The following is a 25,313-nucleotide window of genomic DNA, read 5'->3' on the forward strand; positions in this document are numbered from 1 at the left end:
ACCTCTCTCTGCCTATTCTAGACACAGGGAGATGAAGCAATCCCCGATGATCTGAAATTCACTGCCACCAAACTGTCATCTCAGACTGCCCCTATTTGAAGTTCACAACCATAAGGGGAGAAGCACCGGCACTGCAAGTGTAAAACAATCCCTCATGGCTAATCCACTCAATATTCAGCACTTAACCTTTTAAACCCATTTATTGCTAAATCAATGCAATAATAAGAATGCAAAGAATAAGAATGGCTATTTTCAGCCCTTGCAAAATAAGTTAACATATAAAAACTGAGTAGATGCAATTATGTAAAACAGGCAACTGGTAATTTTCAACTGTGATCTGAAATGATGAAACTTAATCTAAAATTCTTTCCCTCACCCCCCTTTACCACCTTATCGCCCACCCCTCCTCATACCTCCAATGTGAATTCTAAATTTGGGGGAGGTCATACCTTGCTGTGAGATCATTATGTTAAAATACTATGTTTTGGTTTCTAATCAATAAAATTACTTTTATTTATTTATATCTTACTCTATCAAAACTGTCTTTAAAAATGATTTGAAGTAGCTTGAAAAATGTAGGTAAGAAAACATCAACCTCAGAAAAGTACAGTTAACTTAATTAAGTCCACACTGACATCCTTAAAACAAACTGCCTTACTTTAAAACTCCCATGAGAAATCACATGTTCGTAAAACAGAATGAAAACTTGACTATTTTAACTCAATAAAATTCAGTGTTACATAGTTAATCTGAAAATTCCTAAGTGTCTCTATGTTGTTTAATTATCCAATGATTCAAATAAACATATAATCACATATATAAAATGACTGTGTGTATACATTTATATGTATGTATGTGTGTATGTATACGCAAAACAAAATTCAGAATATTCACTTTATCCAATAAAATACATTCTTGTTACTTCAGATTACAGAAAAAATAATATAAATGACAATTAAATTTAAGAAGAAACTATGAACTCTTTATAAAGTATAATTTATTATCATGCCTCAGCAGAATAACTAGGAACTATCTTATACCTACTCTGCCAAGCAGTGTGCGAAACTCTTTTGCATTGTAATACCCTGCAGACTAAATTCTGATATCCTAACAAGAAAATACAGTAAAATCTCATCAAGACAGTATTAAGCTATCTAGCAACCCCAGCAATCTACAACAAGCCAAGAATTAGAAGACCATCCATCGTAGGTGGTAAAATTTGTGCCAGAGTGACATAACAGAAAACCCTTCCCCCATCCCATTTAATAACTACAAGATTTCATTTGTTATCTATAACAAATCTATAGTAGATAAGAAATTCAGTGACAAAAGAAAATAATTAAAACAAGATAAGATTAAAAATACCCACAAGCCTAAAGCTAGTCAATGATCAGTAGTCTATTTTTAAAAGGAGAGACATATATCACATTTTAAATGTTTTGTCAAATGGTTAACATTATTTAAAGAAAAATAACTATATTATGCTTTAAACTTCTAAACACTTTGTCAAAATATAATTATATTCTTTTAAATTTGAGGTGTAAGGCAATAACCCATTATCTAACCTGTGAGATAAGAGACCAATAAATATATATATTGGTCTCTGTCCCTGGTTCCTGGCACAGAACTCCTAAAGCCCTTGTAATTTCCTAAGTAATACAGCACTAAGAACATCTTTTGTTCTAGTATTTGGTCTTTGACCCCAGTTCCTGACACAGGGCTCCTAAATCCCTTGGAGTTTCCTGGGTGACAGCAGTGTCTTGTTCTAATGAGGTGACTGGGTGGGCTCCTGGATGGGGGCGGTCACCAGAAAGACTAAGCCATGACGAGAAGCTTGAAACTTTTAGCCCCAGACCCCATTCTCCAGAGAGGGGAGGGGACTGGAGAAGGATTTAATGACTGTCATGCCTACATGATGAAGCCTCCATAAAAATCCCACAAGTGAGGCATTTGGAGAGCTTCTGGGTTCCTGAACACATGGAGGAAGTGGGAGAGTGGCTTCCCAGAGACGGCACCTCCCATATACCTGGCCCTGTGTATCTCTTTCATCTGGATGTTCATCTGTATCCTTTATCACACCCTTTTATAGTAAGTTGGCAAATGGTAAGTAAACTTTTCCTGAGTTCTGTGAGCCACTCTAGCAAACTAATCAACTCCAAGGAGGGAGTCACTGGAAACCTCTGATTTATAGCTGATGACTCAGATGCCCAGGGGGCCATCAGGACTTGCAAGTGGCATCTGAAGGGGTGGGGGCGGGGGGCAGGCAGCCTTGTGAGACTGAGCCCATGGGACCTGACACCATCTCCAGAAGGAGAGTGTCAAAACTGAGTGAGATTACAGGACACTCAGCCGCTGTCACAGAACTGCTTGGTGTGGGAACAACCCGCACACATCTGATGTCAGAACTGCTGCAAGGGTGGTAGTAGCATGAGCATAGACGAGAAGCACAGGAGGAAAACCAAGTGTTTCCTAATACATAGTCCCTCCGCACAGAGCTAATCAGAATCTCTCAATGCTAGGGTTTAAGGGGAGTTGACTTTCTATTTTCTATCTATTTCTTCAATCAATATGTACACTAACTCTTTTAGAATTCTGTTACATGAGATAATTTATAAGAACACAGGATGATATTCATAACAAGTTTCCAAGGTCACAGTTAGCATTTTATACAGTATATTCTTTTCCTTAATCATGAAAAAGCCCTATAAGTATTATAATATCAATTTTACAGATGAGAAAAATGAGATTCAAAGATGGTAGCGGCCCAAGGCCACCTGGTGGCAGATTAGGGATACGGAACCCAGGTGTGCCTGAAACCCAAGCATGTAGCTGTTACACCAGGGACTAAAGTTAAGCTACTTCTAAATTTTACCTTGTTTTGAAAAAGAGGTTTTGGGCTTGTGGTTATTTAGTAAATTTCCTATTACTGAATAAAAATAGCTCAATAAAATAAAATGAAAGACCAAATGAAGGCCAATTTTTAGTCTGAATGAATCCCTTATTACAAGTTGGCCAGACATAAACAGGCTCCTAACAGAACCTTATCCTGAGGATACTGCTAATGGCACGTGCAAAAATGGAAAAGGAAGTTCCTCCTGAACATATTATGAGGTCATCTGGGAACAATTAAAGGAAAACAGAAAAAAGCACAGAATACTGAAGGATGCTGAGTCAGTGCACTGGTTACTTACAGCACCTGCACAGGCAGTGATGAGTGGACTGCAAAGTTAGGGAGGCAGAGTCCAGGAAGGAAGAGGGTCCACAAACCTCAAAGGTATAAAATTAAAAGCAGATGAACAAAAAAGTTCTATTATGTAAGTAATCATTCTAAAGAATTAATAAAAACAGCACAATTTTAAACCAATATATATAACAGCTGACATCATATCTGGGATTTGAGATCCCTTTTCTTGCCATTGGCTATAATCATATATTTTGAAAGTCACTGATTTTCATGAAGAAACTATTATAGAAGTATTAATATATAAGTAAAATACCTACTGTTTTCCAACAATCAATAGAAATGTATTTCAAACTTGTGAAAATATCTTAAGAGTCATAAAATTTTCATTTTAATGATGCTTAATGCTCACTTGCCTAAAATCCTAGCTCAGGTTAAAAAAAATGTTAAGTACTCTTACTTTGGGATCAATCCAAACCATTTATTCAATATTCCCCCTCAACAGAACCAAGGAAAGGAACATTCTATTCTCTTCTACTGGCAGTTATATCAAGCAAAGTAGAAGCCTTTCTCTTAACCACAAATAAAAGTTATATAATTTATTAAGTTACTGATTAAACAATTAACTAGAAATATATTCAACTTCAAGTCTATGAGTTCATGGTATTATCCTAGCATTCATTCATTGAACAAATATTCACTGAATACCTTCTACGTTTGAAAACCTAGAACAGACCTAGCTGAGAACTGAGTAATGATCCAGAAAAATTCTATCCCAGCCCTCAGAGAACCTGGAGGCAAAGGGGCAAATTTCATTAAAATATTTAACTTCTGTAATATTAGCAACTAATTCACAAAAGTTATCGTAATAAAGCTTTTAAATATAGAAGAAAACTACAGTTATCTGAGGCAAACAGAGCTTTCAACTATGACACCAGTAAAATCACCTAGTATGCTTAATGTTAAGGTACTGACAAACAGGGATCTCTCATTACTCCAGACTAACGAGAGATGGAAGACGAGGAGTAAGCAGTGGTCTGGCACCAACCATGAGTTCAAATCTCAGGTTAGCCTCTTACTAACCGTATGGCCTGGGAAATTTCAGAAACCCTCTCTGCCTATGAGTTCACATCTGCAACAGGAATAGTAAGTGATTTAAAGATGCCTAAAAAAATGCATGGCTCAAAGCAGGCTTTCTGTAAAAAGTCAGTTTCCAGTTCTTCACCAACTTAGCCACAGCAAGGTTAAAACCAAATATCTTAGATAAGTGACGCGCATCCATGTGAGAAAAATGACATCCTTCACCGCCAGTGCTGCGATTGAAGGAAGAGTGAGCAGTCTTCAGTGGGGTTTCACTGTTTCATCTGAGGTGCTGTAGTCTCAGAATATCACTGAGGTTTACACTCAAATGGAAATATAAAAACACCCTCAGGAGAGGGAAAAAAATGATCATCACTCTTTTCCAAATTACTGGCTTCTAAAAACTGGCTAAGTGGAAATCATTTCTTTAGTTTTACGTGTAACTAATTTTTTAAAGTGTAGGGCTAGACGTTTCACATGGATTACACAGAACAGGAGGAACCCACAGTTACAGGGGCATCTTCCCAGAGCAATGCCATGCTGCACAGCCCAGAGAAGCCAGTCAGCAAGGCAGACGCTGCCTTCCGGAGCAGACACAGGACAGCAATGCGAGTGGGGCCCCTGCAACTGTGCCACAGTACTCTCAACAAATGTAATTAACCTGGATAATTTTTTTAATGTATATGATCCTCAATCGAAGGGAAGTATAAAAATCATAAAGGAAAACAAAGTTTAAAGACATATATATAACCAGGCAGTTACTTCCTTACACCTAAGGCACTTTCATTTATAACAGCGTCACCCTCAGTCTCTTCCCACATCCTACCTTCCACTGACTCCTCACTAATCTAAATCCCTGGATAGAAAGAAGTTGAAAGGGAGAGAAGGATCAGGACATCGGTAACATGCAAACTTAAAATTTCCAAAGGAATCGAGCATTCATTATCATAATTAGGCATGTAGTATCTGATTTTACTGATAGACTTGTATTGTTATATGGCACCTTTAGAACATGAAAAATTACGTAGTTCATAATATACTACACTATATCGACAGCTATACAATTCTCTTTCATGAAATAGCTGGATAAATATGTCAACCCATGACATAAAACAATATAAGAAATCATCCTATTTTACTGAATATGTTTGCATGGTTCAAAAATCAAAACTATATTGAAAGGTATACAGTGTGTCCCCTGCATATGAACGAGTTCCGTTCTGAGAGCACATTCGTAAGTCCAATTTGTTCGTAAGTCCAACAAAGTTAGCCTAGGTACCCACCTAATACAATCAGCTGTATAGTACTGTACTGTAATAGGTTTATCATACTTTTCACACAAATAATATATAAAAAACAAACAAACACAAAAAATAAAAACATTTTTAATCTTACAGTCCAGTACCTTGAAAAGTACAATAGTACAGTGCAACAGCTGGCATACAGGGGCTGGCATCAAGTGAACAGGCAAGAAGAGTTACTGACTGGAGGAGGGAGAGGAGGTGGGAGATGGTAGAGCTGAAGGATCGTCAGCAATAGGAGACGGAGGGCAAGCTGCAATTTCACTCACGCCTGACGTTGATGGCACAGGTTCTGGTTCCTTGCTGGATTCAATTCTATCTACCCTCTTGAAAAAACAATCCAGTGATGTCTGGGTAGTAGCTCTTTTTTTTTCACCATAGATGATACGGTAGCACTGGATTGCCTTCTGAATGGGTGCTGCAACCTTCATGTACCATTCCACTTTCGGGTCCTGTGCCTCAAAAACTAACAGTGCCTCTTCAAATAAAGAAAATCCCCTTGCCATTTCCTGCATCGTGAATCTCTTCGGTTCTTCAGTTACTTCTTCTTCCTCTTGTCTCTCTCCGTCCTTTCTCTGGGCCTCCAATTCCAGGCACTTCTTAGCAGTACCAGCTACATCACTGCTGCTTTTACACGTGCTTCCAGACATCCTGGGCTTGAAATAAAGATACTGTACTACTGTACTCTATACAGTACTGTACAGTAAAGTACACAAAAGTACAACCACTTGTAGAGGATGCACACACATGACAATGTACGCCGGACACGTGAACTAACCTACATGATTGGACATGCACGTTCACATCTTTGAAAGTTCCTACGTAGGGGACTTACTGTACACTGAAGTTTTGTTCCCACTCTTGTCTCAAGTCCTGTTCCCTCATACTCTCAATGGCAATCGTTTTTATTAGTCTTTTGACAATATTTCCAGGGTATTTATACAAATACTACTACAAATATACATTCTTATTACTCCCCTTAGAGAAAAGGCATGAAATAGTATCTTCTGACCCACACCTTGATTTTTTTAAATCAATATATCCCAGAGATCTCTCCACATCAGTACAAAGAGATCTTCCTCATTCCTTTTTCATAGCTGTAGCAACCTACGGTGTGGATATACCATAATTTATTCATCCAGTGCCCTATCATGTTGCTTCCAAAGTATCTTCTTAAGTGATACATTTTTCAAATCTCTCCTGTTACTGTAACAAAGTGAATTATAAATACCATAGGATTTGCTTTCTTAGACCTATAATAACACAACATATTAGTGACCTACTTTTTGTCGGGGGGGCGGGGAGGGGGCGCCACACGGCATGCGGGGTTTTAGTTCCCAGACCAGGAATCGAACCTGTGTCCCCTGCCGTGGAAGCACAGAGCCCTAACTACCTGACCGCCAGGGAATTCCCAGTGACCTACTGTTCAGATTTTGTAAGAACCATCAGAAATTTCTACCCCACATGGCTGCATTCTCGCCCCATCAAAGCTGAATGTCTTTCTCAGAGCCTTTAATTGTGCATTGTGAATCTCCCAAAAGTATAGCACGTGACATTTACCGAACTTAATTTGGCTACAGAATGGTTCTTTTGCAAAACCTTCTACAGGTGTATAGTATTTTGCAAAACAAACTTTAGCGAATACTGGGGTGAATTTAATAATTACTGTCATCTATGAAGTGAGAGAGTGGCATGGACATATATACACTACCAAATGTAAAATAGATAGCTAGTGGGAAGCAGTCGCATAGCACAGGGAGATCAGCTCAGCTTGGTACTTTGTGTCCACCTAGAGGGGTGGGATAGGGAGGGTGGGAGGGAGATGCAAGAGGGAGGAGACATGGGGATATATGTATATGTATAGCTGATTCACTTTGTTACACAGAAGAAACTAACACACCATTGTAAAGCAATTATACTCCAATAAAGATGTTAAAAAAAAAAAAGGGGCATGTAACAGAATTCTGGTCAGTAAAACATATGGGGAAGTCTGTCAAGTGGCTTTTGGGAAAGGTTTCCTTATTCCTAAAAAAAGTTACACAAGATAGGGTCTCTGCTGTCTCTGGATAATGTTGCTTTAGAATGTGATCGAAATGCTACAGCCACCTTGTGAACATGAGGAGAGCCAGTCTAAGACCAAAGCCTCCCCACTAAATGGCAGAGTAGAGTAATGGATGGAATATGAGTTCTTAATGAAATCAATTATCACTGAATTGTTACCAAGTCTGTATTCTCATCATGTGAGATAACAAGATGGTAAATTTCTTTTTGTTAAATCACTTGGAGTTGAAGTTATGTAACTTATAGCCAAATACAACCTAATAATAGAATTATATTTATATTTTTGTATTACTTTTTAATAAAAAAAAGTTCTTATCAGTCAGTGACTGCCAAAAAAATAATAATAACTATTGTCATCTAGTTAAGCAAAATATAAGACTATGAACTTTCAAGGAAGGCACAAAACCAAACTGAGCTAATTTTTAGACTAGGCCTTAGCTGTTTTCTGAATTATAAACCCCTTCGAGATCTGAATGTTAAAGCTATTTGACCCTCTCCTAGATAATGCATATAAACTTAAAATTTTTCAGTTTCTGGGGATTCACGGACCCCCGTGAGGCCCTTCCACAGTCCCCATGGGCATATCTATTTTAGAAGCAATTTTAAACAGACAGTGCTATATTATCTATGGCACCATCAATACCCAACTCTAGGACAGAACTCAGAGCACTTTTCATGCAAAGCAGAAAATTCGCCATGAGGTGTTCCTTGGTGCAAAGTGAATAAAGCATACTCAAAGGGATCATATATAACAATTAATGATATCAGGCAAAGTAAATTCTATTAAATAACTGTGGGAACTTTTACAAGGGGTTGTGGTCTGATTTTTACACAGGTGTCTCTTATTTTAAATAAATAAATTAGGTTCTTACAGGATTAAGAAAGTTGGCCTTTAATTCATCTTATACAATGTGTAATCTTATCTGGGATTTTAAAAACGCAATGCATTTTACATTAGACAGTAGTATCTACTAGAAATATAACTGCAGCAAATTTGAACATGACTGTGTAAATGCCCAGGAGAAACAAAAAAAAATTCTGTGCGTTTTAAATGCAGATCAAAGAATCCCCAAGCATGACTACAGTCATGCTATAATGATTAGGAGAGAAGAGGTATTAAATTGAAAAGGTGATACATGCAGGGCCACCACATTTGGTTTTGAGGGTGATACAGAAGAGCATTCGGAGGAGAGAACCAGTAGGGGCTGAAGCCCAGCCCAGGCTCCTCTCATCAAGCCTGATGCTAAAGTTGCATCTGTCATAATTCAGACAAACACAGCCCTGTAATACCCTCTTCCCTCCCTTTCCTGACACTTCGTCCCCCCAGAACCCCACCCACCCATGGCAAATATTAAAAAGTGCTAAAATTTTGAAAAGGAAAGATGTTTTCTAGATCAAGATAATATCCCAGTGGCCAAAGTATAGTACAATGGGAACTTCTAATTTAAATTCTTATCAAAAATGTGTTTCTTAAAGACTTATTTTAACAGAAACATCTCCAATACTACCATGGAACTCAATGGGAAGAGTCTACTATACATAAATTTGCTTTATTCCTTTTTTGTTGTTGTTGAATATATCAATTCCTAAAGTGAGAGGAGTTCTGTGTAAGTATTGTCAGTATTTTTCCAGAATAAAGAGTAGTATTAGGCTGAAAATATTCTGTATATAAGAGAACAGGCACCAAGCACAAAAGCACCAAGTGTTAATTATATGTTATGGGAAATTATGAGAAAAAGATTTTTTTTTTTAATTTTTTTTTTATTATTATTTTTTTTATTTTTTTTATTTATTTTATTTATTTATTTATGACTGTGTTGAGTCTTCGCTTCTGTGCGAGGGCTTTCTCTAGTTGCGGCAAGTGGGGACCACTCCTCATCGCGGTGCGCGGGCCTCTCACCATCGCGGCCTCTCTTGTTGCGGAGCACAGGCTCACAGGCTCCAGACGCGCAGGCTCAGTAATTGTGGCTCACGGGCCCAGTTGCTCCGTGGCATGTGGGATCTTCCCAGACCAGGGCTCGAACCCGTGTCCCCTGCATTGGCAGGCAGATTCTCAACCACTGCGCCACCACGGAAGCCCGAGAAAAAGATTTTGAGTATCATCTTGTCCCTTCTCATGCTCTACATGAGTATAGGCATCTTGCACATGTGAATCCGTTTTCAAAGATATATCCATTTCCCAAGTGTCTGATGAGAGATGATATACAACTCAACAGCTCTCCAAATCGAGCAATCTGACAAAAAGAAGCAATGCAGTCCTAGAATCCGGAGAGAAGACGATTCTATACTGCCTGACATGGGAAAAGAATGAGAACCAAATGATACCAGTCAACATAACACTCTCTACAAAGAAAAAGAAAGGATATTAAAAATATTAGTGCATCTTTTCTATTTTGTTATGAAAGGTGGGTTGTTTCACCCTTCACTGTGATACTTACTGTGCCCCCCCCCAAAAAAACTGCTCTAAATAAACTTATTAAAATTCAAACTATGGCTAAAGAAAAATTAAAATACTTAAAAATAACCTCTTTGGAGGAAATCTGAAAATATGCTTAAAATAGCCAAACTAGAACCTTTCTACACTGGCATATCAGCTCCAGATAAATATGCAAATCTATAGCATAATCTCATTATCTTCCTAAATCAAGCACTGAAAAAGTGTTTGGCCACTCTCATCTCACAGCAGTCACTGAAAAGCATTCAGCCCATGGAAGCAAAGAGTCAGTACTTTAGGAATCCAGGACTACTCCAGTCTGCTGGCCCTCTGCCCTCAGGAAGACTGTCAGCAGCAGCATCACCAAACACCATCGTAACACTATGCCAACCACAGACCCCTTCATGGTTTATTATCATTATACAGCTGACCCTTTAACAATGAAGGTCCACTTATATGTGGATTTTTTTTCAACAAACACGTACCACATCTTACACGGTCCACAGGTGGTTGAATCTGTGGATGTGGAACTGCAGATACAGAGGATTTTCCACTGCATGGAGGGTCAGAACCCCTAACTTCTGTGTTGTTCAAGGGTCAACTGCAATTACAAATAATCCTAAAAGTCTCCCCAAGTTGTAAAATTCAATGAGTACTACTCAACAAAATACATAAAGTTGTCTGCTAACAAAAACAGAGGCAAACTTCATTTTAAGTTAGAACCTTGGAATAGCTACCTGCTTTGTACAGGAATCAAAAATTCTCTTGTTCAAAAGGAGGCTAAAAAAGAGGGGGAGGTAGCTAACTGAACCTTTACATATATAAACACTTATCTTTATTACTGATACATGCTTATTGCAAAATTGGAAATAATGTATGCAAAAAAAGTAGTAACTATAGAAGAATCCTTAATCAATAAGAGAAAACTATAACAAAAGCCACACTGAATAATCTATAATATTAACCCTATGAATCACCTGTATGCTCCTTGATATAAATGGCCCATTTTGTGAGTTGCAGATACTATCTACTTTAAGATCACATTTGCAGCAAAATACAGTAAGAAAGAAAGGGAAGGAAAGAGGAAGAAAAACCCATTACAGGATGTTGACAAGTATAAGTGCCAAGGTTTTAGCACACCACATACCACTAAAATAACATACCAGGTTCCTCCAACACCAGGTTACTTTGGCTTTCGATTTTAACCTACCCAATTAACAGGAGTTTAGTGTAACAAAACACTCTATTTTCATATCTTAAGTTCTCTTAGAAGAAAACCTGTGTACTTCCCCAGCTCAGTTACCAAATAAACCAATTCTTCAATCCAACTCAACTGTCCCACAGTTTCAGTTGGACTGATGACAGATTTGCTATTGTTCCCTTTATTACATCTCCACAGATCGTGGCCCAGAGATACCAACTATAAGGCCAAAAGGGAACTAAAATCCTTATAATGTGCCTGGGGTGCTTAATATCTCTAGAGCTAACCATACCTAGTCAGAGAGCTCCCCAAAGAGAATGCATACTTAAAGACCTACCAAAAAACCTTCTACTGCCAATCACCACTGAATTCATACCAGGTTGTTAATATCTTTCATTTCTACTAACAACTACTTTTCTAAAAGTATTTCTAACTCATGAAAATGTTTTAACTAGCACTCACAAGTGGAATTAGCAGGAATGCAAATGCTATCACTGTATTCACTACACATGCCAAAATAAACTCAATGAGGTTAGGATTCTGCCTACCTTGTCTGCTTATATCCCCAGTGCCTGCCACCTAGGAGATACTTAATAGATAGTGGTAAAATGAATGAAATTACGTAACAATTATTAACAGAATCCTGTTAAATCATATAGTGCTTAAAAGTAGAACATTTCCTAAAACCTGGGAACCTTCTAAACAGTGCTATTTGTTGTAACAGGATTTAATCTATACCAGAAAATAAGAATGACAGTTCAAATCAGTTCTCAGGGAGGCCCAGGATAATGAGTTTTTGTACAAAGCAAACAAAAGTTGCATTTTTTTCTATAAGATAAATGCCTTTCCTCAAAACCATAATCAATGAAAATTACAGAATTTTAAGAGCAGAAGAAACCTTAGAGCCTGATTTATGAAACAGATAGGCTCCAGTTTCAGAGTAATATAAACTGCCACCAATTTATTCAAAAATTTTTGCATAATTACATACCTAAGATAGCATTTTAGGACTAATAATTGTATTCTACTTTTTTTTTACTATGCTAAGCAGTTGGCTAGGAGTTAGAGAAGTTATGACTGATGAATACCATAATCTTCCACTTTTATGACGTGCATTTACCAGTGGAAAATCAGTGAGGAAAGAGTTAATTTTGTCAACGCAAATAGTTCCTCTTCCCAGTTTTCAAGTAATAGTGTTCTCTACTACTTAAACCAACGGTTCTCCTGTTCTCTCATTCTATTTTTAGACTGTATGATCGCTTATCATATTTGATTTATATTATCAGTTTGTATATGGTTACTGTAGCCAAGTCTTATCTTCCCAAGATTTAGAAGGTATACCCTTCCAAAGTGCTCCCCTGCCATGCCATTAATAACAGTGTTTGATAATCCCTTTGTCATTTGTCTCCTTCATTTGAGCAGAGCTGGTTCTGTCTTGTTGGATACTTCAGAATGGGTTCTAAGTAGTGTTATCACAATGAATGAATGAATGATTTGGAAAGCAATGGCATTATCAGAGGCCTCCTTTGCTAGCTAAGGAGGCAATATTTGAGAACACATCATAGTTTCTCTCCAGCTTTATGTAAACGCTGAGGCTCTTTACTGTTCTGAATTGAAAGTTTGCAAATAGTAAATTTAAGAACAGCCAAGTGTATCTGATACATAGTATCAGAGAAGGTGCTAAGAAATACATCTAAAACACAGTTTATTCAAAGGCCACACAAAGAATTACAGAAGATCCTTAGGACGAACGAGCTTCCAGGATTCCATTACCATCAGTACGAGTGATCTTCCCAAAAACCACTGCTAAACGACTTCACTGTCTGGAGACTAACTTTTTCTCCATGTTTTGAGAATTTATAGGTGAACATGTTTAAATGATGAATGGCTACTCTCCAGGCCCTTACAATAACCTCTAAAAGGAAGGGGGGAGCGGGGGCGGGGGGGGGGGGGAAATAAGTGTAATTCTTGAATAAAAATACGTGAAAAGCAATTTTCCTGTTAGTTGTGAAAGACTGGAAGTTTTTCACTGCAACCTTCCCTCCTTTCCTGGTCACCAAGTAAGAGCTGGAAGCAGGAAAATTTCTAACACCTCTGTGCCCTTAGAGTCACGAACTATGAAGGGAGGAAAGAATCACAACCGTGGGGACCTATGCATCCTATACGAAAGCAGGAAGTCAGTTTCTTGAGCGTAGGCCGCCCGTCCGGCATCCCAAACGCGAATGCCGACCTTTTGAAAGCCCACCCCCACTCCCATCTCACCCTGAAGCCACCCCCAGCTTCAGCGGAAAACGCGCTTTTGCTAGGCTGCTGAGAAGAGCAGCGCGCAGGGTCAGAACACCTTCCACTTTGCACTTGGCCTGCGGCAGGAGGACACTCGGGTTCTCGCCAAGAGAGGAGGAGGCTGGCCGGGCAGAGTCGGCAGCGAGACGCAGCCTTGGCCGCCAACGCAGGCGGCTCGTCCACGCGGCCGGAGAAGTCCCGGAACAAAGCGCGCGGCAGGCGGGTGGGGAGACAGGGAACACGGGGAAGATTTAACCGGCTCCTCACCACGGCCTGTGGCTTAGCCAGGTGGGGCCACGCTCCTCCTCACAGGAAGAAGATGGGTTTATCGAGGGTCTGACCTCAAGTCCAGCGCCAAGGCCACTGGAACCGAGACCTGGCGGGGAGAACGCCGGGAAGGAGAGGCGAGCCCCGCGGAGACGAGGAGGCGCCTGTCCGGCTGTTGACCGGCCGAGCCCGCGGGCTGCCGGGCCCCCGGATGCCGAGACCCCGGGACGCGGCAGCCTGGATGCCGGCGGCGCGCTGCCGGCCCCCCACATCGGCCTCCTTGGCGCCGCGCAGCCCGCCCCCAGCTCCGGGCGGTCACACAAAGGGGCTGCCCCGGCGCGCCGGCCGCCTGCGGTGGGGGGGCCCGACCCGGGACCTGCGGCCGGCCCGCCGCGCCCCAGCCTTTGTCCGCCGAGCCCCGCGCCCGCCTGCCGAGGAGCCCCGCTGCCCGCACCCTTCTCGTTACCCGGGTGAGAAGCGGTCTCATCTGCTCTCCGGCCCCGTCCGCCTCCATGGTCGGCCGTCCAGCCCGCGGCGGCCGATCCGCTGCTGCCCCGCACGGTCCGCCCGCCGCCGCCGCCGCCGCGGCCGAGAGCCGGACGCGCGAGGAGAAACGAACGTGCGCTCGCGGGCGAGGCACTCGCGTGGGGAGAGCCGTGAGCGAGAGACTGGGGCGCGTGCGCGGCGACCGCGAAGCTGCCTCTCGCGGGCGCTCGAGGCCGCAGCGTGGAACGTGGAGCGAGCACTGAGCTGGAGAGAGGCCGAGGCGGGGAGGAGGGCGCCACGGAGGCCCGAGGGCGGGGCCAGGCCGTGCCGCGAGGAGGCCCCGCCCACAGCCCGCCCCCGGCTGGCCGTGGGCCTTCCAGGCAAGTCCGGGCCCGGCGGCCAGGCAGCCCAGAGGTGGAGCGGGAGGGTGCGAGGAAGACGGGCGTCCTAGCCCCTCGGAGGCCTTCGGGGTTCCACACTCATCTCGGCGCCACGCCACCTCCTCAGGAGGCCCGCCCCTCTGTAAAATCTTAAGTGACCGAAACTAAGCGTGTAGCTCGTTTTCCTAGTCCGAGGGGGGCTGGGGGTCACCACGGCGCCTACCTCCTAACCACGTTCCTCGTGGCAGGAGGGAAGAAGGTCGCTGCCCATTACAGGGGCGCTCACGGGAACCCCAAAGGAACTAACGGGTCGTTAGGAGTGCTGCAAGGTTTTTTTCTCTGTTCTGTTGGCACGAACCCCAACTCGGGGCCAGTGAAACAGAGAGCACTCCTGGCCAGGTGTCCTCGTGTGCTTGCGCCCCTGACCGGCACCACTGCGGCACCCACACCCGAGTCCACCCTCTGGGGCACCCCCCCCCCCCATATCCACAGCTCTAACTGCACATGGTGACGGTGCCTGCCACACAGGGTCATTGAAGGATCAAGTGAATTTCTATCCTTAAACGTACCTGAAACATAGCATGCTTATTAGAGGCATTATTGTTTACTGGATTGTCTTGCGTGTTTAAAAAAGAGAACAAAAAGATTAGCTGGGAAGAGCTAAATCAGTGCTATGGAAGGAAACTTTATATTCCAGCAAGTCTGGAGCGCTTACCCTATCCATCTCAAAATAGATATTAGTAAAGCCCTTTGTCAGAAATAGTTAAATATGCTGGATGACTCCTTCCTGGTTTGGGTCTTAGTCCCCTTTTTTTCTAAATTTCCCAGACAGTTACTTCTAGGTGGGCACCCATTATTCACTTACTGTATAAAGAGCAGATGTGCTACCGTTTAAAGAAGCCTACAATTAGACACTGTACATTAAGGCAAACATGCTGCATCTCTAATCCTCACAACACCACAATATGTTTTCTGTTATCCCCATTTTACAGATGAAGAAGCTGAGCTTCAGATAGGTAACTGGTTTTAAATCCTAGTTAATGGAACTGCTCTATTGCACCATTCTAATGATTCGTTAAAGAAAGTTGTACAGCAACAAGGAAAAGGGATGAAAAGATGAAACAAGAATGAAAAGGAAAGAATATGGAGAAAGAGAGGAACTGGAATTTAAAAAAAAAAAGAGCCTCCTAAAGTTGTTTAAGGCTTCAATCACTTTTACCCATACCATCACAAGGTAAATATGATTTATATTGAAGAATTAGTTCTGGGGTCTCTTAAAATGCAGCCTCCCTACCAAAAAACTAATTAGTGTACACAGAACATCTTCTATTCCCTTTCTCTGCTTCATTTTTGTATACAGCAGTTATTCTTTTATAACATTCTATATATTTATGCTTCATTATGTTTATCATCTGTATACACACACACACACACACACTGATGTAACAAAATTATTTTAAAGGCAAGACAAGAAAAATTTAACATGCACTTTTTTCTGCCATCTGAGCCACTACCCTCTCCCCTTTTGTGTGTATTGTGCATCTGCATTACACATTAATTAGATCCCCTTGGAAGACACAGGAATTCCTACTAGCCAAAAAAAAAAAAAAAAAAAGGCAATATCCTCCTGGCACCAGCAAGGTAATTCCTTAGGAGATAATATTCCTTTCTCAATCCTGTAAGGGGTCACAATGACCCACTATCACCTTGTTGGACTATGTAAACTGTCAATATGTTATTTTGATATATAACCGTTTGTCTCAAAAACTTACATAGCTGTGCTTTGACCTCTAATGGGCAGATCAGTCCTCAGAGCTTTCTGAAAGACTATCTCCTGGGTTATAACCCTCAGGTTGGCTCGAATAAAATTGTCCATTTCTTTCTTAGATTGACTATCAATTAATTTTTAAATTATCGATTAATTTTAACATTAAACACAGATTAATGTGTGCTCCAGGCTTTCCTGGTGGCACAGCGGTTAAGAATCCACCTTCCAGTGCAGGGGACACGGGTTTGAGCCCTAGTCCGGGAAGATCCCACATGCCGCGGAGCAACTGGGCCCGTGCACCACAACTACTGAGCCTGTGCTTAGAGCCTGCGAGCCACAACTACTGAGCCCGAGTGCCACAACTACTGAGGCCCGCACACCTAGAGCCCGTGCTCTGCAACAAGAGAAGCCACCCAATGAGAAGCCCGCGCACCGCAACCAAGAGTAGCCCCCGCTCACTGCAGCTAGAGAAAATCCCGTGCGCAGCAACAAAGACCCAACACAGCCAAAAATAAATAAATAAATAAATAAATTAATTATTTTAAAAAATGTGTGCTCCATGTAAGCTTCATGCAAACAGTAATTTTTTGCCTGTTTCATTTTCCTGTTATATTCCCAGCATGCCTAGAAGAGTGGTTGGCCTTTGTAAGCTTTCACTACCTGTGTTAATTGAATGAATTTGGGAGGTGGGGAAGGGGGGAGGCAAACATCCTTTAAGACCTAGGAGCATCCTGGGAGAAATCTGAGGATGTGGCCAAAGTAGTGACAGGAGCAAAGTAGGAACATATACCCTTGGTGCCAGAGTTGAAAGAGCTAAGTAGGCAACTTCAAGAAGGGCTTAAAAATATATGTTAGGAGACCATGCTAGAAAATGAGTTTCTCTTAATCCAACTTGTGAAAAGAAAAAAATAAGCCCTTAGTTTATTTAGTCCACAATTATTTTTTGAGTGACCTCTCTGTTGCCATGTACTTTTTCCACTCCTCAGTTCATCCCACCTGCTGGAAAAATAGTGTAGTAAAGGTCTGAATTATAGAATTGATTACTCTCAATTGCCCGCTTAATTCGTATTCAGCCAGAGTTCATCCCGAGGTGATGGTTGCAGCAAGTAAAGAAGATAATGTGTTAAAATTGCTTTCATGTAAATGGTGATGGCTATAAAATGTTCAAAGTTTCTGAAAGGCAAATTGTTCTCTCAGTATTTTAAATACTCATCCAAAATGTAGCACGGGGAAACATTTGCTAACCAAAGGTGAATCTGAACCTAAATTCATCACTCACAATGAACTTGTAGCACCTAAAATTAATGACATTTAGCTATATCCCAGATTTAGTACACTTCCTGGGTTTCTGGAACAGTAGGTAATACTAGCAGGGACTTGGATACAACCCCTTGGCAAGATCTTCATCCTGAGGTGCGAATAATCTTCCCACCAACAGCTCTCTATGAGCCAGAACATATTTTTTAAAGAAAAATAGCAGTTTCTCTGTCATTTTGAAAAGCTTGGAACCATCCTTTAGCAGAGGATCCTTTGACAATTCTTTATCTCTTCATTGCCTCTTCTTGGTGCTAGCTGAAATTTAAATGTTCCCAATCATCTGATTCTATAAGGAAAACTAAAATCCTTGGAATAATGTTTACAATAACATCAGAGCAGCCTCAGTGGGGAAAAGACAAAAGGAAAATAGTTGAAAAAATTGTTCCTCTTATTTCTGCAGGCTAGGCCTACAGATAAGCTGAAACAAGACAAAAAACCAGACCTGATCTCGTGGAGTTCTGAGTGGAAACTGATATAGAAACAAATGCCAACAATGCAATGTGTACACTCTAATGTGGGAATCTCAATGAAGGAGAGTGGGATGACTTTTGCTAGAGGTAGAAGGGGCAGGGGACTGTCAGCTGTGAGAAAAGGATGCATATGAAGGTGTCTGAAAAAGCTACAGAGATACAATAGATTTAAACTGAGTCATGAATGATAATGGCATAACTTCATCAAATAAGCATGGGGAGAAGAAGGGCATTACAGGCAGAAGCAACAACAAAATCAATGGCATCACCTGAAAAGGCAGGGTAGCCCAATGGCGAAGCATCCCCCTCTCTGGAGGCAAACTGCATGGGGCTGATTCCCTTTGTGCTAGTGGTTGTGTCTGTAGGCAAGTCACCCACCTTGCCAGCCTTCTTTTTAGAACCCCTCTGGACACTGTAATTGGGGTAATAGTGGCACTGTCATGGGTGTTCCATGAGAGCATAAGGCACAGCACCTAACAGACAAGAAACACTCATTACACATTCGTTATGATTATCTGTTTGGGAAACCATGAGGTGGGAAAAAGGTGGGCTTAAGCTCATACTAGAGGAAGGGCCTTATTCACCAGGCCCCTGAGGAGCTTACATTCCCATTAGAGTGTAATTCCTATTACACTCCTCAGGGGCAGAGACCACACCTGTCTTGTCACTGGGGACACCCTGGAGTACCTGGCACATGGTGAGTACATAAAAAATATGGAATGAATGAGTGAACAGCACTAAGGAAATGGGACTTTTTACTACATGCAGTTACAGACCCACCATCAGAGGGCATTAAGGAGGGAAATGGTATATTACAGACCATATAAAAGGATGGAAAGGAGAGATGCTAAGAGCAAGGAGATTGGTTCAAACTGCACTGCTCAACATGGTGGTTATTGAGCCCTCGAAATATGGCACATATTAATTGAGATGTGCTGCAAGCTTAAAAGATTTGACACACACGAGAAGAGTGGAATCTTGTTATTCATATTGATTACATGTTGAAATGAAAATATTTTGGATATGTTGGGTTAAATAAACATTAAAATTAATTTCCCCTATGTCTTTTGACCTTTTTAAATGTGGCTAGTAGAAAATTTTAAATTACATATGTGGCTCACATTATATTTCTATTGGATGGCCCTGGGTTACAAAGCACGGGCTAAGGCAACGACAAAGGAAATAGAAAATGTAAGTCTGATATAAGAGATAGTTTGGAAGTAAAATTGATAGAACATAGTGACTCCTTAGGTCTAGAAGCTGCAGGAGGAACAACCAAAGATGATCCATGTCCATGAACAGGTTGAATTTGATGTCCTCAGGATAAACATGTCTGGAACTGAAAACTGAGCTGGATGTATATAGTCTGTGAAACTTATCTGTCTCCACTGAAGCACTAAATCCCTAGGCCAGTATCCTCCCAGACACTCTGGAGCCTATTATTACTCGAAGAGTTAAGCAGAGAGAGAGAGAAGGATACAGATCACTAAGATCAATGTAAATGTGACAGGAAATCTATGTGTACACATAGAGTTCACCTACGATTTAACACCACGATCACCACCATTCCTCTTCCTTGATAGAGACACTTCCCCTTCAAGACTTAAAAAGCATTTTAAGTGAGAAAATATTTGCAAATGATACATCTGGTAATGGACTGTTATCCGAAATATGTAAAGAACTCTTAAAACTCAACAATAAAAAAATACACACCCAATTAAAAAATGGGCCAAAGACTTTAACAGACAGCTTACCAAAGAAAACATAGAGATGGCAGTTAAGCATATGAAAATATGCTCAACATCATATGTTATTAGGGAAATGCAAATTAAAACAACCATGAGATAACACTGCAGATCTGTTTGAATGGCCAAAATCCATAACACTGACAGCTCCAAATACTGGTAAGGATATGGAGCAGCAGGAACTCTCATTCATTGCTGGTGGGAATGCAAAATGGAACAGCCACTTTAGAAGACAGTTTGGTGGTTTCTTACAAAAATAAACATACTCTAACCATATGATTCAGCAATTGTGCTTCTAGGTATTTACCCAAAGGAGCTGAAAACTTATGTCCACACATAAACCAATGTTTTATAGCAGCTGTCTTCATAATTGCCAAAACTTGGAAATAACCAAGATGTCTTTCAGTAGGTTAACAGAAAAAATAAACTGAATATACAATGAAATATTATTCAGCAATAAAAAGAAATGAGCTATCAAGCCGTGAAAAGACACTGAAAACACTTAAATACGTATTACTAAGTAAAAGAAGCCAATCTGAAAAGGCTACATACTATATGATTACAACTGTATGACATTCTGGAAAAGGCAAAACTATGAAGACAGTAAAAGATCACTTGTTGCCAGGGATTGGTGGGGGGGGGCGGGTGGTGAATGTGGATGAATAGGGAGAGCACAGAGTATTTTTACTCTGTATGATACCATAATGACGGATACATGTCATTACACATTTGTCTAAACCCATAGAATATACACCACCAAGAGTGAACCCTAAGGTAAACTATGCACTTTGGGTGATTATGATGTGTCAATGTAGATTCATCAGTTGTAACAAATGCACCATCTTGTGGGGGATGTTGATAATGGGGGAGGCTGTGCCTGTGAGGGGGCAGGTCACGTAGGGGAAATCTCTGTACAATGGACACTTTTCAACGATTTTGGTTTCTTAATAATACATACAAAACCTTTTGTGTGTCTGTTTCTGAATTCTTTTATGCACATATATTCAAAAGTAACTATAATTACTGAAACTAAAGATTGTAAGCACGATCATGGCCAAATAACACAGCAAGTTAGGAAGGGGCCTGGGACCGACTGGACTAGACTAGCTGACTCTCAGCTCATTGTTTCTTCAATAATTCTGAGTTTTTCTGAGTCAGTTCATAGTCACTGGTCACCATCTAGTTTGCTCAGGCATTGGAATAGTGTCATCTACTGTTGAGGAACAAGTGGCAAGTGAGTACAGGATTGGCACTCCGAGATGTGCCAGCAAACTCCTTTTAAAGAGTGTTGTATGTTTTGATGTAGGCAGTGTTCTTTCAAAGTCAGAGTCTATTTTGGTCACACCTAGGCATATCTGAGTGTGGTTTATATTTTTGTTGCTTTCCAAAGACTATTCCTCTTAGTGCTTGGGCTAGGGAAGCACTGAAAGACCCTTGTTGCTTACTTTTTTTCTTCTCAGGACCACGCTTTATATATAGTTAAGTTTCGATAAACGTTTACCCCTTTCACGAAAGTGTTCCCTTCAACCATGTCCATGACTGAGACTACAATGAATTTTGGAGAAGAACTCATCTGAACCAAAGGGGAAATCTAAAATCCCAAGGTCCCATCTTGAGAAACATAATACAAAAACGTAATAGACTTCCAGGGAGGCAGAGATAGAAAAAAACATTTTTTGCCAAGGAATCAAAACACTCAGAACAAAACTCTCCATCAGTGAATGTTAAAATAAGTACTTATATTGTTTTAGATAATCTTGGGATATTCATAATAATCCCATTTTAAAATAATCTAAAACTAACATTGGATATATCACTTAACGTCTCTGGACTTCTGTTTCCTCATCTATAAAATGGGGATAATTGAGGCCATAATTCCTTATCTTCAGTTGCAAGCTTCATAAATCTCTGAAAAACTAATGGCTTTTCATAACTCATTTGGCTACAAAAACCTAACCTAGACTGAGATGAGGCTGTTTATAGTCTTTATCTCCTTACTGTGGATGCCCGTATTCCTCATTACTGAAATATTAATGTGTCTGAAAACAGGATGTCGTCCCAGACCCTACTAGGGGTGTTTCATAACATACATAACATAACATACATACATATCACTTGTCTAAATTCTGATAAATTCTGAAATCTAAAATATCTGGCCTTAAGGGTTTCAAATAAAGGATTGCAGACCTGTAATACGTGTTCTGTTTATTTCAAAGATGTTGCAAAAGCCAAATAAGGTAATACATATGAAAATATTTGACACAATGGTGCTGTACCTACTTTAACCACAGAGAGCCCTGGGGATGCTACTTTTTAGAACTCTGGTGTGGAGACTCTCTCCTCCTGTGGTAGGAGCAGCTTCCACTTCTACCTGTCTTCTTCCAGCCTCCTTTCCTGTCCCACACCCATGCTGTCCCTCTCCCTTAAGATTTCTCTTAAAGGCAGCTACCTATGGTTAAGTGTTCGTCCCCACCCGACCAGTTTGAGTATCTCTCATTGCTCTGTAGCTTTGCTAAACTCAGGCTGGTAAGGAATTGCCAACAGAGAGTGGAAAGAAATCAGATTAAGTGGGAACGTAAGCCCTTGAGATGCTTCTGAATGTTCTCATCATCCTGGAGATTTCTGCAATCTTCACTGCTTGAGGCCAGAAGCCAAATATAGGGTACGACCTGTGCTTGTATGTGAAACAGGACACATACTTTTCCCTTTTTCTCTCTCTCTCTCTCACACACACACACACACACACACACACACACACACACACACAAGCAACCCAAGCCCTAGTCTATTCAAGTAAATTATGGTACCTTTCTTATACCAACTGATTCATTTGGTGGGAATAGCAGTTCATCACACGTCACTGGGCACACCCACCCACACGACAACTTCTCTTAAATATAATTGTGTCCTTGTAACTTGGGGTAACTAGGACTGAAAAGTTACTGAAAGGTAAGCTTTCCTTTTACTTGTTTTTCATAACTAAGGTTCATGGAGACATTATACACAATTGAAAGTTGAGTGGGGAGAGAAAGCTGAAAAAGATATTTTACAAAGTATGAAGCAATGAGCACCAGCATTTCATCTTTTCTTAGAGACAATTAACAAGAAAAAGCACTGAGAATATATCCCCCACGAATAGGAATCCTAGTATTATTATTCACCAGTGATTAGTATTATTATTCACTAGCTGTATCTCCTCTTTAAACAACAATTAACAATAGTGCTTATAATATAAGCAGAGATACAGACCATGGTTCCAGTCATAAGCTGCCCTTTGTATGTAAAGATAGCCGGACTACTTATCATCAGTAAGACATGTTCTTCAAGACTTTGGTGCAATAGCAGACATAAGTTGATATGGCTCTTTCCATGTGCTACCAATAGTATGCATTTGTGAAAATATATTGTCAGAGTTAGGAATACAAGTCTGGGATCACAGAACACATGGAGGCTAATTAGTGCATCCATAAATCACATCTGTTTCCTAGTGTTTACTGGTCCCTGTGGATCCATCTACTCAAGGATGGAATCCTTTCAATTCCTGAAAAGCAATTTGGCAACATGTATTAATCTCAAAAAAAAGCATATCCTTCAATCCAGCAATTTCATGACTAGGACTGTCTTGTAAGATGTCATAGCTACAGATATAGATTTACATACAAAGGGGTTTATGCCAATGTTATGTATGAAAGTGAAAAGTTTAAAACCATATAAAACTGAAGCAATGAAAAAACTATTAAATAAATGTTTGCATACCAGTATGATAGAATATAATGTACTCATCAAAAAGACATTCTAAACTTTAATGGAAAAATGCTCATGGTATCAAGTTTTGTTAAAAGATCTGGATACAAACTTGATATAGAGTATAATCCCAGTTATAACTATCTATCAATGAGTGATCAATTGAAAGTAATATATTAAAAATTAACAATAGACTAAAATGCTAACAGATGTTGCTGGGTAGTAGGATTATGGGTGATTTTTAAATTTAAAATTTCATTCTTTATAGGTTCTACAAATATCTACTATGAATAAATTACATTTAATTGAGAAAAAAGCTGTAAACATTATTTTTAATACAAAATAGTCTAAAACACTAGTGGAAATTTTACAATGTTTTACAATAGGAATATTCCAAACTTAAATACCACTTTTAAAAAGCCAAACACATTAAAGCTAAACAGTGTAAATACAGTATAACGATATTCATAACCTGTTAAGAGAGACCACTTCTCTCATTGAGGCCAAGTCAAAACCTGAATGGGTTAAACTAAAGCCTGCCATGAAGTCTGTTGAGTATGCTGGGGGCTCTGAAGGGAGAAGATTGTTAAATTATTAAGTAAATATTCTCAATGGCATATTTTCTGGATAAGCATTTTTTTTTTTTTAATGAAGAGAAAGAAAACTGCAGGAGTTTCAGAAAGTCTTGTATCTAGGAAACTAAATCCAGCTGGTAGAGTAGCCCATTGCCTAGCAACCTAATGAAGGTTTCATAAAGGTGGCATTCAAGTCCATAGGTCATCAGCATCAGCAAACACAAATTTGAATTGGAAGTTTTCTGCCACTTAGTATAACCAATCTTCAAAGACATGCCAAATAAGCCTTCTTTAGAATGAAAGCCTGGTTGGAAGTTAGAGTTGTTGTCTTTGCTTTAAATTCTGTTCGACCAGGGTTTTCCAAGTGTGCTTGTTCATAAGGATTGTCTGGGCTACTTGTGAAATATATGGAGTTCCCTAGAGATCATGATTCAGCAGATATGTGATGGGGCCAAAAGGAATCCATTATTTTAACAAGGGCCCTAGATGATTGCTATGACCAGCAGTATTTGAGATATATTATAAACTTTCATTTCCTTTCTATCAGTTCTTGCTAGTTCTAATTACATGCTGTCTTATCTGTTTGATAATTGTTTAACATGTGCCTCTACCAGCAAACAGCAAGTTCCATGAGAGCAGAAATGGTATCTATTCATTCCTGCCCCTCCAAGGACCTGTGTGGTACATATGATGAGCAGCTGAGTAGACATTTCTTGAATCAATCAATCAGTGAATCAAAATTTCTTTTGTTGTATGTAATAAGAGACCACTTTAAGTCTGGATCATCTTCAAGCTTGTAGGTAAAACCCTGCCTCTGGAAAGCACAATGGAACGTAAAATATGTTATACTCTGGGAGGGAGTGACCTTTAGTTACCTTAAGGAGAGTACCCAAGCAAAACGGGAAGAGGAGATGCTGACTGCCAGGCACATTAAGACATCACATTCATAGAGAAAACAAATATCCTGTCCATATCTACCTATCTATCTAGATAATACTTATTACTTAGGCAAGCATATTG

The 25,313-nt window shown here is 40.3% G+C and overlaps 1 protein-coding gene and 1 long non-coding RNA gene across 9 annotated transcripts in view; one reads left to right on the top strand and one right to left on the bottom strand.

The window, feature by feature from the left end:
- SLC4A7 (solute carrier family 4 member 7) overlaps positions 1-14,635 on the bottom strand; it is a 111,880-nt gene extending 97,245 nt beyond the window's left edge. For 5 of the 8 annotated variants that reach the window (XM_059939043.1, XM_059939039.1, XM_059939041.1 and 2 more), the window contains exon 1: positions 14,275-14,634. In XM_059939043.1, the coding sequence (XP_059795026.1) occupies positions 14,275-14,322 (48 nt within the window). In that variant the 5' untranslated portion in view covers positions 14,323-14,634. Of the gene's footprint in view, positions 1-14,274 lie in introns of all 8 variants that reach the window. The other 3 variants (XM_059939048.1, XM_059939046.1, XM_059939038.1) reach the window with 2 other exon arrangements.
- A 771-nt stretch (positions 14,636-15,406) lies between these two features.
- LOC132374061 (uncharacterized) lies at positions 15,407-16,991 on the top strand. The gene is made up of 2 exons (XR_009505577.1): positions 15,407-15,908; positions 16,615-16,991. It is a non-coding gene; the product is annotated as an uncharacterized LOC132374061 (long non-coding RNA).
- Positions 16,992-25,313: the final 8,322 nt, after the last annotated feature.

This window comes from Balaenoptera ricei, chromosome 11 (genome assembly GCF_028023285.1).
Source record: "Balaenoptera ricei isolate mBalRic1 chromosome 11, mBalRic1.hap2, whole genome shotgun sequence".
Classification (NCBI taxonomy): domain Eukaryota; kingdom Metazoa; phylum Chordata; class Mammalia; order Artiodactyla; family Balaenopteridae; genus Balaenoptera; species Balaenoptera ricei.